This window comes from Bison bison, unplaced genomic scaffold, assembly GCF_000754665.1.
Source record: "Bison bison bison isolate TAMUID 2011002044 unplaced genomic scaffold, Bison_UMD1.0 scf7180017864280, whole genome shotgun sequence".
In the NCBI taxonomy this organism is placed as follows: Eukaryota; Metazoa; Chordata; class Mammalia; order Artiodactyla; family Bovidae; genus Bison; species Bison bison.
The window spans coordinates 7,894,791-7,909,788 of NW_011494852.1; the positions used below are offsets into that span (position 1 = coordinate 7,894,791).

Below are 14,998 nucleotides of genomic sequence, written 5' to 3' on the forward strand. Positions count from 1 at the left end.
CCCTTCCCCGCAGATCTTCATCGACAGGGACCCCACCGTCTTCGCTCCCATCCTCAACTTCCTGCGCACCAAAGAGTTGGACCCTAGGTGGGCATGGAAGATAATGGGGAGTCCCCCACGTCTTTACCCCTTGAGAAGTCTCTTCTTCCCCTCAGAATGTTCACTTAAGTTCTTTAGAATATCCCTCCCCAACACACACACACACACACACACACACACACACTTTCACCACCCAGATAATTTCTTCTTTAGAATCTTGATACCATCCACATTTGCTATCTCTTGAGATTCTCTGTGCAGTTTCAAAAACTTGGTCCTCAGAATTCTCTGCCCACTCCCACTCCCCAGACCCTGACACCTAGTCAATTCTACTACCCAGGGGTGTCCACGGTTCCAGTCTCCTCCATGAAGCCCAGTTCTATGGGCTGACTCCTCTGGGTAAGTGGGCCCACCCCCTTAGCATCCTCATAGAAAACCAGCCCTCTAATGATACTCCCTCTTTCTCCTCACTTCTGAAAGAAGGTGGGGTTAGAGCTGAGAACACTGGATTCGGTGGTCCTGAGTCTCAGGGGAGTGGTGGTATTCTGTGGAGGAGATGGGGGAGGGGGAAAGGTTACCTCAGCCTTCTCCAAGTCCCAGCCTGTGAGTCCTTCTGCCTCAGTTCGTCGTCTACAGCTTCTTGAAGAGTTGGATCGATCTTCTTGTGGAAACGTCCTCTTTACTGGTTACCTGCCTCCACCAGGTGGGAACTATTAAGGAATACAGGGTGGGAATGGAGGGTGGGGGATTAAAGACTACATTTCCCATAAGGCTGCAGCCCTTGCTTGCCTCAGCTGTGATCCCTGAGACACTATGGGAGTTGTAGTTCTACATCAGATGCTTTGACTAATGCTTGGGAAGGAAGTAGGAAACTGCATTTCCAATGAGGCAATGGGCCAATCTAGTCCCCTTGAGGCTCCAGCTTGCCTTGGAGCCTGATGGAAGTTGTAGTCCAGTTTTGATTTCCTTGTAGAGAGTCTTAGGGAGAACTGGTGTCCTTTGCATGGAGGGGAGAAATATTAAAGGAGAGTTATTGACTGTAATCCCCAGGGAGCAGCCAGCCCACTGGTCATGGAAAATATGCCCCAGTGGTTATTGGGAACTGTAGTCTACTATGCTTTGCTGATTGGTAGAAGGAACAGCATTGGGGAGTTCAATTTATGAGTTTATTTCCCTAACTTCAGTCAGTACCTGTCACCTTCATGAAGTTTGCCAAATATGAAGACCTACTGTTCTCTTAGCTAAGTTTGATTCTGTATTTTTTTATTATCATTATAAATAGAAGCTTTATATCACTGCCATTTATGCCATAAATAAGTGGACATGAAATAACCCTTAAACATAACAGTGTAATTAAACTCTGGGTAGATGCTGTTGCCTGCCAAGGGAACAGGCTTCCATTTCTTAAAAAGAAAGATTAACATATATTGAAGGGGTTTCATTATCATCGCAGCCCCAAACTGATTCTTTGTGATGGGCTCAAAGGAACTGATAAGGGAGCAGCTCAATGTGATTCAGTGTCACTTAATGCCATGTCCCTGCACCACCAAAAATCTTTTCTCTAGGAGACGATGCTACCTGTGTGGGAAAATCAGTATCTGGCACATTTCAAGTGTTTGCTCTGTGACAGTTTTTACAGTTATTACAACGATTGTTGCTCTGCCCCTTCTTTCTGCCATAGTGTTCCCGGTGAAGCGGCGGAACCGGCACAGCCTGGTGGGGCCCCAGCAAGCAGGGGGTCGCCCAGCCCCTGTCCGACGGAGCAACACGATGCCCCCCAACCTGGGCAATGCAGGGCTGCTGGGCCGAATGCTGGATGAGAAATCCCCTCCCTCCCCATCAGGTACATTTCTGTCTCATGGGAGATCGGGGTAGCCAATGGGCCCTGTGACCCTGCCCTGATCCCTGCCTTTCCCCCTAAGGGCTACCCGAGGAGCCGGGGATGGTGCGCCTGGTGTGCGGACACCACAACTGGATCGCCGTGGCCTATACCCAGTTTCTTGTCTGCTATAGGTGCTCAGAGAGGGTGGTGGGAGGTGGCCTTGAGCCCCATTGATGCGGGTAGGGGATGCTCAGGGTGAAGATTGATGATGTCCCCCAATCCTCCAGGCTGAAGGAAGCCTCCGGCTGGCAGCTGGTATTCTCCAGTCCCCGCCTGGACTGGCCCATTGAGCGCCTGGCACTCACAGCCCGGGTGCTTGGTGGGGCCTTGGGAGAGCATGACAAGATGGTGGCAGTAGCCACAGGCAGCGAGATCCTGCTGTGGGCTCTGCAGCCAGAAGGCGGTGGCTCTGAGATAGGTAAGAGAGGGAGCCTGGGCTTCCCTGGTGGCTCAGCGGTAAAGAATCTGCCTGCGATGCAAGAGACCCAGATTCGATCCTTGGGTCAGGAAGATCCCCCAGAGAAGGGAAGGGCAACCCATTCCAGTATTCTTGCCTGGAGAATTTCATGAACAGAGGAGCCTGGTGGGCTGCAATCCATGGGGTCCCAAAGAGTTGGGCACAACTGAGCGACCAACACTTTCACTTTCTTTCTGAGATAGTTATGGCCCCAGGCTTTTTCTAGAACCCTTTCACCCTTTATAATTCTGCTCCAACCTGTGGCTTGTTAAAACAGCCACCCTACACAATTCTCATACCTATAAGACTTCGTGTTGTTACAATGTGCCAACCCTTTGAAATTCTGTATCCCATTAGCATTCTTTGGTCTGGTGGAAAAATCCACCCACATACAGTTCTCTCCTATGTCAAAATTCACGGCCCTGTTAGATCTCTTTGCTTTGGTCGAATTCTCCATGCCAGTAGAATCCCCAAACCTGTTAGAATCTGTTCCCATTAGAAGAAATCTGACTCCTTAGACTAGTCTGTTCCCTGACCAATCTTAATCCTCGTGAGAATACCCTGCCACCCATAGGGTTTTTTGCCTTTGTTGAAAATCTCAGCTGAATTCCACACCCCGTTAGAGTCCCACACCCCAGCAGGAATCCAGCCCATCATAATCCTCTGTAATTCCTGCTGGAATCCTCTAGTCTGTAAAGACTCTATGACTGAATTGAATCCTCTGGCCCTCGGAGTTCTCCCTGCCACCCCACTTATCCCGCTGTGAGAGGGGGTCCTGGCCAAGCCCTTCTCACCTTCTGCAGGAGTCTTCCACCTGGGGGTGCCTGTGGAAGCCTTGTTCTTCGTTGGGAACCAGCTCATCGCCACAAGCCACACAGGGCGTATCGGCGTGTGGAACGCTGTCACCAAGCACTGGCAGGTCAGGGAGCTGGCCAGCCTGGCTGCCTCCTTCCCAGGTGTCCAGACCAGCCAGACCCAAGGAGGCGTTGCTTTCTGGCCCACCTGACCGGGAAAGAACCAAAGAATCTGGTAGTGGGCCAGATGCAGTGTCAGGGTGAGGTGGGGTATGATAAAGGCCTAATGAGGATCTGGGGCTGCTGAGCTGACATGAAGGATGGGTGGCTTTGGAAAGGAAGAGAGGGATCTCCAGGCACTGGGGCGGCCAAGCAGGTAAGGGGAGATGGTGTAGGAGGCTGAAACCAAGACATATGTGCAAACGTCTGTCATTCTCTTTGCACTCACCCCAGGCTCTGTCCATCATGTAAAATATGTGTGTGTGTGTGTGTGTACAACATATATATACACCTACAGCGTTGTTTTCTAAAGTGTAAGTTTGGGTGAGAGAGATGGACAAGCAAAGAAAGGAGAGAGAAAGAAACAGAAATGGAGAGAAATAAATAGAAACAGGAAGTCAGAGGCAAGAGAGAGAGCGAGAAAGAGGGTGGATGGAGAGAGACCTAGACTAAATGATTGTGGTAGATGAAGGCACCACAGGGAGGTAGATGGAGATGAATAAAGAAATCTCAGGGATAATAAATAAAAGAAAACAACCAAACAAAAAAAGAAATGTCGGGGAATTCCCTGGCGGTCCAGAGGTTAGGACTGTGCGCTTTCAGTGCTGTGGTCCAAGTTCAATCCCTGGTTGGGGAACTACGATCCTGCAAGCTGCACAGCCTGACCAAAAAAAAAAAAAAAAGTTGGGATGTCAGAAGTACAAAGTCAAGGAGAGACTAAGAAATAGCGCCAGCAAGAGTCGTTCAGAGACAGACGTCAAGGGTGCAGACCCGGACCAGGCAAGGCTGGGGAGGAGGGAGCCTAGAAGCCCTGCCTGGTGGGTGGTGCTGGAGCAGAGAGGCGAAGGCCTGCCGGGAGGGGCGCCGCAGGGAGGGTCACCCTGGCCACAGCCCTCCCCGCCCCCAGGTCCAGGAGGTGCAACCCATCACCAGTTACGACGCTGCAGGCTCCTTCCTGCTCCTGGGCTGCAACAACGGCTCCATCTACTATGTGGGTGAGCAGTGGCCAGCACCCCAGCTATCCAAGAGCCTCCCCTCGGAGGTGGGAGAGGAGGGGAAAGGCTGGGCTACCTTGAGCCGACCCACTTATCCTCCGTGTCCCCCTCACCCCCGCCGCCGCCAGATGTGCAGAAATTCCCCCTACGCATGAAGGACAACGACCTTCTGGTCAGCGAGCTCTACCGGGACCCGGCAGAGGATGGGGTCACAGCCCTGAGTGTCTACCTCACCCCCAAGACCAGTAAGCTATGGCTCAGCCTTGCCCCTCTGCCACGAGCAGCCAGCCCCAGCCCCAGCCCCAGCCCACAGCAGTCTCCCTACCACTTGACACTTGCGTAGCATGGGCCAGTGAGATATATTGAGAAGGAGACAGATTCAACCCATTCAGTCATTCCACAGTTACTGAGCACCACTCACATGTAAGCACTGTGCTAGCTGCTAGCCATGGCAGGCTTCTCCACCAACGGCAAAGCTGGCCTCTTGTAGTTCTTCTTGGTGTTTCTTTCCCATCTGTGATCAGGGCGTGATGCTTGCACGCTACCAAAACAAAGAGGATGTGTGACTCGAGAATTCCCTAGCCGTCCAGCCGTTAGGACTCCATGCCCTCACTGCGGAGGGTCTGGGTTCAAGTCCTGGTCAGGGAACTAAAATTCCATTAGCCTCAGGTTGTGGCCAAACTGTACTCCCCCCCTCAAAAAAAAAATATCCTAAATAAACACAAACAAAAAGAGGATGTGTGTCTTACACGGGGTGAAGCTGAGTTCTCTCACTTGGAGCAGTCTTTGTGTTTTGTTTTCTTGATCGCAAATGCAGAGAAATAGATTGATTTTTTATTTCTTTTTATTGAGATACAATCTCTACCCCATAAAGTCCACAATTCAGTGATTTTTTTAGCAGATTCACAAAGCTGTGCCACCATCACCACTATCTAACTCCAGAACGTTCTCAGCACCGAAAGAGAAACCCCACGCTCGTCGGCAGTCACACCTGTCCTCCCTGCTGACTGCCCCTGGGCACCTCTAACCCGCTTTCTGTCTCTGTGGATCTGCCTGTTCTAGATGTTTCGTGTAAAGGAAATCATACAGCATGTGGCTTTTTGTGTCTGGCTTTTTTCACTTTGCATAATGATTAATTTTATTTTATGGTTAGTGCTTTCTGGAGCTTAAGATGTCTTTGCCTACTTGCAGATTGCAAAGACTTATTTCCTATATTTTCTTCTAGAAGCTTTGCATATTTCGCTTTTACACATAGGTCCCTGTTCCATTTCAGATTAACTTTGGTGTGTGGTGTGAGGTAGAGGTCACAGTAGTACATTTTTTCTAGCAGTAGTAAACTAATAATACATTTAACTTCACAGCCATCACATAAATCCCCTTTCTTTCTTTCTTTTTAAACTTTATTTACTTATTTTTGGCCATGCCTCACAATTTGTGGGATCTTAATTCCCTGCCAGGGATCAAACCCAGGTCCTTGGCAGTGAGCATGCGGAGCCCCAACCACTGGACTGCCAGGGAGTTCCCAAGGGCCCTTTTCTTATTTCATTGACTTACTCCTTTTCTCCTCACCACATGCCACTGTTCTGTCATGCGTGTTTAACATTTAGCTTTTCATTTGTATGTGCCCTTAAAAAGCACGTATTATGGACATGTTTTTGAATTTGCATAAACAGTATTGAGTATATATCTCAGTTTATATATTTTACTTTGATCCATCCTGCCTAAGCTTCCCTTGTGGCTCAGCTGGTAAAGAATCTGCCTGCAATGTGGGAGACCTGGGTTCAATCCCTGGATTGGGAAGATCCCCTAGAGAAGGGAAAGGCTACCCACTCCAGTATTCTGGCCTGGAGATTTCCATGGACTGTATAGTCCATGGGGTCGCAAAGAGTCGGACACGACTGAGCGATTTTCACTTCACTTATCCTGCCTTAAATTAAATGTCCGTCCATGTTGCTACGCATCACCTGAATTCATTGCTTTTAACTCTTGCACAAAATATTAAAACCACCTTTTACCCACATTCTTTAAGATGGCCCATTAAGTCTGTAACATTACAACATACCTTTTCCCCTGTGGAAAGTTGGCAATGGGGGAGGAGTCCCTCAGGCACACAGGGTTGCATTTTCTTGTCTTGCTGTCGTTTTTTTCTTTTTCCGTTTTTCCCCACTGTGCAGCTTGCAGGATCTTAGTTCCCTGACCAGGGATGGAACCCTGGCCACGGTAGTGAAAGTGCTGAGTCCTAACCACTGAATTGCCAGGGGATTCTCACTGCTATCTGTCTGTATGTCCCTTTCCATGTTTCTCTGTTTTCCTCAAATTCCGTCTTTCTCTCTGTCAGCCTCTGTCTCTATAACCCTCCCTGTTTCTACGTCTTTCTCTGTTTCTCTCTCTCTCCCCCCACTCCTCTTAGCTCTGTCTCTGTGTCTTCATTTCTGTCTCTGGTTCTCTTTGTCTGCTCCGTCCCTCTCTCTTCCGTTTCCCATGTCTTGCCTCCTTGTTCTCTCCCCTCCTCTTTACTTTCTGACTCCGTGTCTGTTCCTTGCTGACTCTTTCTCTCTGCCCCAGTTTCTGTCTGTCTGTGACCCCGTCCCTTTCTTCCTCCCTGGCTCCTCACCAGGCGACAGTGGAAACTGGATTGAAATCGCCTACGGGACCAGCTCAGGGGGTGTGCGGGTCATCGTGCAGCACCCCGAGACAGTGGGCTCGGGGCCTCAGCTCTTCCAGACCTTCACCGTGCACCGCAGCCCTGTCACCAAGATCATGCTCTCGGAGAAGCACCTCATCTCGGGTGAGTCTCATCCAGCTGCCCCGGGCATCTTTCTCCCTGCAAGAGGGATGGCTCCGCTGGGACCGTGAGGCCAGGCGGATGAGGGTCTCCACTGGGGAGGGGCATGGTGTGGGGAGTGGCCTCCAGAGAATTCCGTGAAGGGGAGCAGTCTGGGGCAGAGTGAATTGCCAGGAGAGGGGAGAATTCATCAATTTCACCATTTTCAGGCCAGGGATACTGTGATAAGCAAGACAGGCCAAGTCCCTACCCTTGGAGCTGACAGGCAAGAGTACTGGAGTGGGTTGCCATTTCCTTCTCCAGGGGATCTTCCTGACCCAGGGATTGAACCCAGGTCTCCCGCGTTGCAGGCAGATGCTTTACCCTCTAAGCCACCAGGGAAGCCCCCTAGTTGGGGCAGCAGATGATAAATCAATACAAATCTAAATCACTATCTGACAATGATGGGGGCCGTGAATAAAAACAAGGCTGTGTGAGAGACTAGAGAGCACCAGGGTCATGAGAGTACGTGGTTCCTGATGAAGGCGCTTTGAACAGCAATGAGCAGCGCAAATCAATGGGGACAAGCATTCCCGGCAAAGGGAACAGGCACTGCAAAGGCTGTCAAACGGGAGGACAACTGACATACCGAAGGAAGCCCAGAGTAGAGTGGGGGAGGAAGAGGGTGGGGGCTGATGGGGTAGGTCGGGGGACCTTGTAACCCCGGAGAAGACTTGGTCCTTAAGCCTGAGTGAGATGGCACCGCAGGAGGGCTCCCAGCAGAGGAGGGCTGTGGCCTGATGCAAGTGCTCACAGGGTCCCTCTGACTGAACATGGGGACAGACTAGGGGGCAGGAAGGCCAGGGTGGAGGCTGTTGTGATGGTCCAGGCAGAAGATGAGGCAGACAGGACCGTGGTGGGGGGGTTGGGGTCAGTGGGCAGGGAAAGGCAAGATCAGCCTCTGGAATGACTTGGAGGCAGAGCCAACAGGGTTGGTAACTTTAGAATTCTGGGGAAGAGAGGATGAAGAAAGGGAAGAATTCAGAGGGGGCCGGGATCCTGACACCTTGGAAAGGAGGTCATCTCGGGGCTCAGGAAGGTCAGGCAGTGGCCATTCCCCCACCAGGCCTGACCTGCTGCTGCCTTCTGGCTCCCCAGTTTGTGCCGACAGCAACCACGTGCGGACATGGTCCGTGACTCGCTTCCGCGGCATGATTTCCACCCAGCCCGGCTCCACTCCTCTGGCTTCGTTCAAGATCCTGGCATTGGAGTCGGCCGACGGGCATGGTGGCTGCAGTGCTGGCAATGACATTGGTGCCTCCTAGCCCCTGGGCCCCCACCCCCACAGACCCTGCATGACCTCCACCCGCCTCCACTGATCCCTTTCCTCACCCCTGAAGGCCTCTCTTGACCCACCCAAATGATGGAGTTGACCTCCACTGACCACCACCCAACCCCTCCTGACCGCCAATTACTCCCAGCTGCCCCGCTTGGATTCTGTTACCCCCACCGATCCCTGCCGATCCAGGATACTCCCCTGGATGTGCCTGAATTCCACTGACTATTGCTGACCCTTGACCCTCTCTGACCTTGCCCAGCTCCAGCATCCTGGGGATGGAGACCTAGTCCTGGGTTGGGAGATTCAACTGTGGGGAAAGGGGCAGAGTCTTAGGGTCTAGAGGTCCCAGAGACCCCAGCTGGCCCTGACAGCCCCCCTCTACCTGGCCCAGGCCCCTACGGTGAGCGAGATGACCAGCAAGTGTTCATTCAGAAGGTGGTGCCAAGTGCCAGCCAGCTGTTCGTGCGTCTTTCCTCCACTGGCCAGCGGTGAGGACCATCCCATCAAACAGGGAGGGTGGTCAGAGCAGAAGGCAGTATGCCAGCTGGGTCACAGAGGTCAGAAGGGCATCTCAGCCAACGGGGCACAGCAGGAGCTGAGGCTGGGAAGGAGCGCAAGCCTGGCCCTAGGTGTAGGGCCTGAGGGTATCAAAGGTGTGACAGGTGTGAATGAGAGTGAAGCTGGAACAACCCCAGGTACTTGTGTAGTTGTGGCCTGGATGGGGGCTGGGGGCAGTGAGGGCTGGGATGGGGGAAGGATGGGAAACCATGAGAACCCAGAGGCAGTGCTTGCGTCAGCCTGAGAACAGGGGTCTCTTGAAGAGGAGCCTCTGAACAAAGACCTTGAGGATAAATAGGAGCAAAGAGAAGAAAGGAGGGAGGGGATAGGCGTGCCTGGCTGAATGGGCAGCATGTGCCAAGGCTGGAATGGCCAAAGAGGGTAACCAGAGACGTGCTTGCAGTCTCTGGGGGCTGGAGCACAGAACTGGAGGTAAGCGTTGAGGCTGTAGCGGGGCGGAGCCTTGCCAGTAGTATGGAAGAAACAAGACTGTCCTGCGTGTTCTGGGAGCCAAGGCTGTGCTCAGGGGGATGGATTGGAGGTTGGAAGAGAGGAGGCCAAGAGCCCAGGGAGGAGGCTGGGACAGATGGCTGGCCGGAGAGGGCAGGGCTTGACCAGGGCCAGATGGGGATGGGGGAAGGGGTCCAGGGAGAGAGGCAGGAGGCTGAGTGGACCCACCGTGGGTAATGCTGGCAAGTGAGGGAGCACCGTTCTCCTGGATCAGGAGCAGGGAGGGCAACAGGTCTGGGGAGAGTCCCATTTAGGTACCATGATGGGTGTGTGGGGCTGGGGACATCCACGAGGGCACTGGACCCGCAGGGCTGGAACCCAAGATCTGGGAGTGACGGAGAAGCTTGGGTGGTCATCGGAGAGGCAGGAAGGGAAGTCATAATGGTGGAGACTGAGGCCCGAGAAGGGTAAAGGACAAGAAGAGGGAGCAGGCCAGGCTCTGGCGTGACCAAGGTACCCCTGTGCCCTCCCCTCTCAGGGTGTGCTCCGTGCGCTCCGTGGACGGCTCACCCACCACCGCCTTCACGGTGCTGGAGTGTGAGGGCTCCCGGAGGCTTGGCTCCCGGCCCCGGCGCTACCTGCTCACCGGCCAGGCCAACGGCAGCCTGGCCATGTGGGACCTGACCACCGCCATGGATGGCCTCGGCCAGGCCCCTGGTACTCCCACCACACAGACTCACCCTGAACCCCTCTCCACAACCTTCTTCGCCATGACTGCCCTCCCCAAGCCCTGACCTTCTGACCCCTTACCCTCAACCCCTCCTTACCCTTGCTTTTTAAATATAATTTTATTTAGTTAGTTAGTTTCGGCTGTGCTTGGTCTTCGTTGCTTCGAGCAGGCTTTCTCTGGTTTCGATGAGCAGGGCCTGCTCTCCAGCTGCGGTGCTCGGGCTTCTCATCGCAGTGACTTCTCTTGTTGGAGAGCACAGGGTTTACTGGTTTCAGCTGTTGAGCCTCTTGGGCTCTAGAGCACAGGCTAAATAGTTGTGGTGCAGGGGCTTAGTTGCTCCGTGGCATGTGGGATCTTCCCAGAACACGGTTCGAACCTGTGTCTCCTGCGTTGGCAGGTGATTTTTTATTACCGAGCCACCAGGGAAGCCCCCTTGCCCTTGCTTTCTAACCTGTCTCTCTTAGCTTCTGACCCTTGTTCCTTGACCTCTGCACCTTTTTTCCTATCCCGACCTCAGTCTTTGCACATGACCTCTGTCCCTTGGCCTATGACCCCTGTCTTGCTCCTGACCCTGCTTCCTTGCCCCCCAGCAGGGGGCCTGACAGAGGAAGAGCTGATGGAACAGCTGGAGCAGTGTGACCTAGCCCCGCTGGCTTCCTCCAGGGGCTCTCTCCCCAGCCCTTCACCTCGGACCTCTCTCACCAGGTAGGCATGACCAATGGGGGAGAGGGCAGAAAATGGTGGCCTTATGGGAGGGGGACCCAGCTCCATCCTGACGCCCTTCATTGACCCTCATCACCTCCTCAGTCTCCACTCAGCCTTCAGCAACACCTCCCTGTCCAGCCGTCGGGGGAGCCCAAGCCCCCCACAGGCCGAGGCCCAGCGCCGCGGGGGAGGCAGCTTTGTGGAGCGCTGCCAGGAACTGGTGCGGAGCGGACCGGAGCCCCGGCGGCCACCAACACCAGCCCCCCGGCCCTCCTCGGGTCTCGGAGCACCCCTCGTACCCCCCAAGACGAAGCTCAATGAAACTTCCTTCTGAACACAGCTGCCATGGTGCCTTGGGATATCCAGGTCCTGGGGAACTCAGGTGCCTCCCTCGCTTTCTGTCAGAGCCCTGGGTTGAGGGCCAGGGCCTCCTACTGTTACGAGACACCCCGCCTCCCCACCATCTCCCTTGTCTGGAGCCAAAGTCACCCTTCCTTAATAAAGTTCTCACTGCCAATGCTTTGGGTACATTCTTAGAGGGTTTGGGGACCCCTAGGGAAAGGGTGCAGAGAGGGCAATGGCAGCCCACTCCAGTACTCTTGCCTGGAGAATCCCATGGACAGAGGAGCCTGGTGGGCTGCCATCTTTGGGGTCCCACAGAGTCGGACACGACTGAAGCGACTTAGCAGCAGCAACAGCAGCAGCAGGGAAAGGGTGAGAGAGATGCAGTACCCCATCAGGTCCCTGGCTGTAGATTCAGGGACATCTGTCTCTCTCAGTTTAAGTGAAGAAGGGGAATTCGTTTACACTCTGGCTTCAGGCATGGCTGGATCCAGGGCTCAAATACTCATCCGGAATGTCTCTCCATCCTTTGGCTTTCTTCTCCTCTGAGATCATTCTCAGTCAGGTTTTCCGCGCTCTGTGCCAAGATGACTCCACATAGCTCCTTAGCAACTTTTTGTCTCTGTTGTTGTTCAGTCTCCAAGCCATGTCCAGCTCTTCATGATCCCATGGACTGTAGCACACCAGGCTTCCCTGTCCCTCACCATCTCCCAGAGTTTGCCCAAGCTCATGTCGATTGAATCCATGATGCTATCCAACCATCTCATCCTCTGTCACCCTCTTCTCCTTCTGTCTTCAACCTTTGCCAGCATCCAGGTCTTTTCCAATGAGTCAGCTGTTCACATCAAGTGGCCAAAGTATTGGAGTTTCAGCTTCAGCATCAGTCCTTCCAATGAGTATTCAGGGTTGATTTCCTTTAAGATTGACTGGTTTGATCTCCTTGCTGTCCAAGGGACTCTCAAGAGTCTTCTCCAGCACCACAGTTCAAAAGCATCAATTCTGCAGCACTCAACCTTCGTTATGATCCAGCTCTCATATCCATACATGACAAGAGTCATGTCTCTTTGTAGCAGCAGAATCACAGTATTGATCCTCACTGGCTTAAACTGAATGGGCTGGCCATTCCTGAAGCAATCATTGTGTCTTTCCAGGGATCATGTACCCTCACAAGCCAGGCAGTGAGGTCAGCCCCATGCTGACAGAGTGAAGGAAGAGCTCCTTAAAGGTGAATCAGGATACTATTACCACAAACAGGGATGAATAGGTACAGGCTGGCAGAAACACAGCTGTCGGCTAGGTGACATTTGTGCCCCAAACCTCACTACTGCAAACACCTTGCCCCTCCACATCTCCGGCTGCCCAGTCTTTACCCCTCTCTTGCTCACAACAGAGAAGGTGTATAGGATGGCATCAGCTTGCCCCAGCCTGACATCCTTGAGATTTTCCTCCAGATAATACCTATTCCTCTGGCAGCTCCTCAGGAAAGTTTTCTGCATCTTTTCCTTGGGTCAATGAAAAAAAGAGAAAGTAGGTCAACTAAGAACAAGGGATTTTAGAGTGTGCTAGTTCTAGAAGTCCAGGGTTTCTGGGATGCCAGAACTTCTGTAACTTGGCAGAATGTTAGGCGATCTAGAACACAGGAATATTCTATAGTGTTAGTGCATGAACAATATTAGGCTTCTCCCCTGCCTATCAAAGAATCCACACTGCAGAAGTTTCTGAAAAACAACCTGGAAATTTGATGATTCTAGAACTGAAGAGTGTTCTAGAATGCCTATCCCAGTAGGAATGTTTTACAAGCCAGAGATTCTAGAATGCTGAGAATTGTAGGACATAGAAAAGAATCTGGATTACTAGGAAATCTAGAGCATAGCAGTGTTCTGGAATGTCAACCCTTCTAGATCACTAGAGGATTGCTTTGCATTCTAAGAAATCCATAATATCAATGGGCTCTGGATTGCCAGAGAATCTAGAACATGAGCCCTAAAAGATGAGTGAGTCTAAAACATGAGTATTCTGAAATGTCTGTGCTCTAGAATATGCGGGTATTTTGTGATGCTCATAGAGCTGGAATATTGAGAGAGTTTTTTCCATGCCAGGGAATCCAGAATACTGTTTTGGGATACTAGTGATCCTAGAACTGAGGGTGAGAATGTCAGAAAATCTAGAATACTAAAGAGATTTGTTTGTTTTTGTTTTTCATACCAAGGTAAAACCCTATGTGTGAGCACATACAATGGAGGAAGCTTCTGGAATGCCAGGACTCTAGAACTCTGAGAGATTCTGAAGGATTGAGATCAGATCAGGATCCGGGAGTGACATAGAAACAACCCTGGGGGGTAGTAGCACTGATAGGGAGGGACTGGGAGCTGGGAACTCCAAATTCTGGGGGGAGGGGAAGCCAAAGCCATCCCCGGAAGTTGCAGTGGTGAGCCAGAGGCTGTTGCCTAGCAACGAGCATTGAAGATGCCCTGAATCCCAAGCAGAAGAGAGAAATTTCGGCAGCGCCCCCAGCAAATGCTCCAGCTACAGGGTAGGAGATGGGGAGGGGGGCAATGGGAGCAGGGCCACATCGTCCTGCAGGGCCATGTCAGCAGGGATCATGGGAGCCACACGAAGACAGGGACACAGCCCACAGCACATTCAGTGGGCAGAGCCGGGCACTCCATCATTGAGCAGGGACAGCCCACGGACGTCCCTGAATGGGGCCTGAGTGCCATCATTCCTGCTCCAAGAGGCTGTGTGTCCTGGACAGTGTGTGAGCCCAGACTTATGGGTGGCAGTGTTGGGTGGAGACTGTGGGTGGTGGTGACGGGTGCATGTGTCTGTGTGAATCAGCCCGTATGCCTCAAGGTAAGGAGGGAGGGTGAAGAGACCCCCTGTCCCCCTTGCACACCCCCTGGAAGAAGGAGCAGGAGTCGGGGATGAGGTCGAAGCTGAATTGATTGCTGTTCTTAGTCTGGAGTCAGCCCTTTGGTCAGGCCCGGTACCCTGTGTGGGTGGAGCCTGGGATCTACTCAGGGTGGGGCTAAGGCTACAGACCTGGAAACCTTAGGGTTTGGAACCCCTGGAGGGGCAACAAGAAGTGGGTAGGGTTTGGCACCCTAAGTGTGGGGCCTCAGCCTAATTCTTGTGGGAAAGGATTTGGTCTGAAACTCAGAGGAGAAGGGATGGGGAACTGGGGTTCAGGCTCTAAAGCGCTGATGCCTTTGGGAGAAGAGAGGGTTTTTAATTCCAAGAAAAGTGGAGCCTTGAATTTATAATGAAAGGACTGGCCTGGGCTTGAGACCCTCTGAGTTGGACGGTTGTGAGCAGGGCTTGGAGCCCTAAACCCACTAAAGTGGGAGCAGGTGGGGACTAAGGCCCCTTGTGGCTTGGTGCTCCCAGTGGTAGATGTCCCTAGGAAGGGAGGGGACTGGAATTCTTTTTTTTTTTTTTTCTTCTTTTAATTTTATTTAGTTTTGACTGTGCTGGGTCTTCATTGCTGCATGGGCTTTTCTCTAGTGAGGCAGGGGTCTATAGCATGCGACCTTCAGTAGTTGCTGCATATGGACTCAGTAGCTGCAGTTCCCGAACTCTAGAACACAGGCTTAATAGTTGTGGTGCACAGGCTTCGCTGCTCCGAGGCATGTAGGATTTTCCTGGATCAGGGATCAAATCCGTGTCTCCTGCTTTGGCAGGCAAATTCTTTACCACTGAGCCACCAGGGAAGTCCCGGGACTAG

At 52.5% G+C, this 14,998-nt stretch overlaps 1 protein-coding gene across 1 annotated transcript in view; it reads left to right on the forward strand.

Annotated features, from left to right (window-relative positions):
• SHKBP1 (SH3KBP1 binding protein 1) overlaps positions 1-11,449 on the forward strand; it is a 12,647-nt gene extending 1,198 nt beyond the window's left edge. The window contains exons 4-18 of the mRNA XM_010849239.1: positions 14-87; positions 380-438; positions 662-742; positions 1,721-1,882; positions 1,962-2,052; positions 2,149-2,339; positions 3,182-3,297; positions 4,299-4,386; positions 4,515-4,631; positions 7,004-7,174; positions 8,309-8,464; positions 8,881-8,977; positions 10,036-10,214; positions 10,818-10,932; positions 11,035-11,449. Coding sequence (XP_010847541.1) covers positions 14-87; positions 380-438; positions 662-742; positions 1,721-1,882; positions 1,962-2,052; positions 2,149-2,339; positions 3,182-3,297; positions 4,299-4,386; positions 4,515-4,631; positions 7,004-7,174; positions 8,309-8,464; positions 8,881-8,977; positions 10,036-10,214; positions 10,818-10,932; positions 11,035-11,266 — 1,929 coding nt within the window. The 3' untranslated portion in view covers positions 11,267-11,449. The remainder of the gene's footprint in view (positions 1-13; positions 88-379; positions 439-661; positions 743-1,720; positions 1,883-1,961; positions 2,053-2,148; positions 2,340-3,181; positions 3,298-4,298; positions 4,387-4,514; positions 4,632-7,003; positions 7,175-8,308; positions 8,465-8,880; positions 8,978-10,035; positions 10,215-10,817; positions 10,933-11,034) is intronic.
• The last annotated feature ends 3,549 nt before the right edge of the window (positions 11,450-14,998 follow it).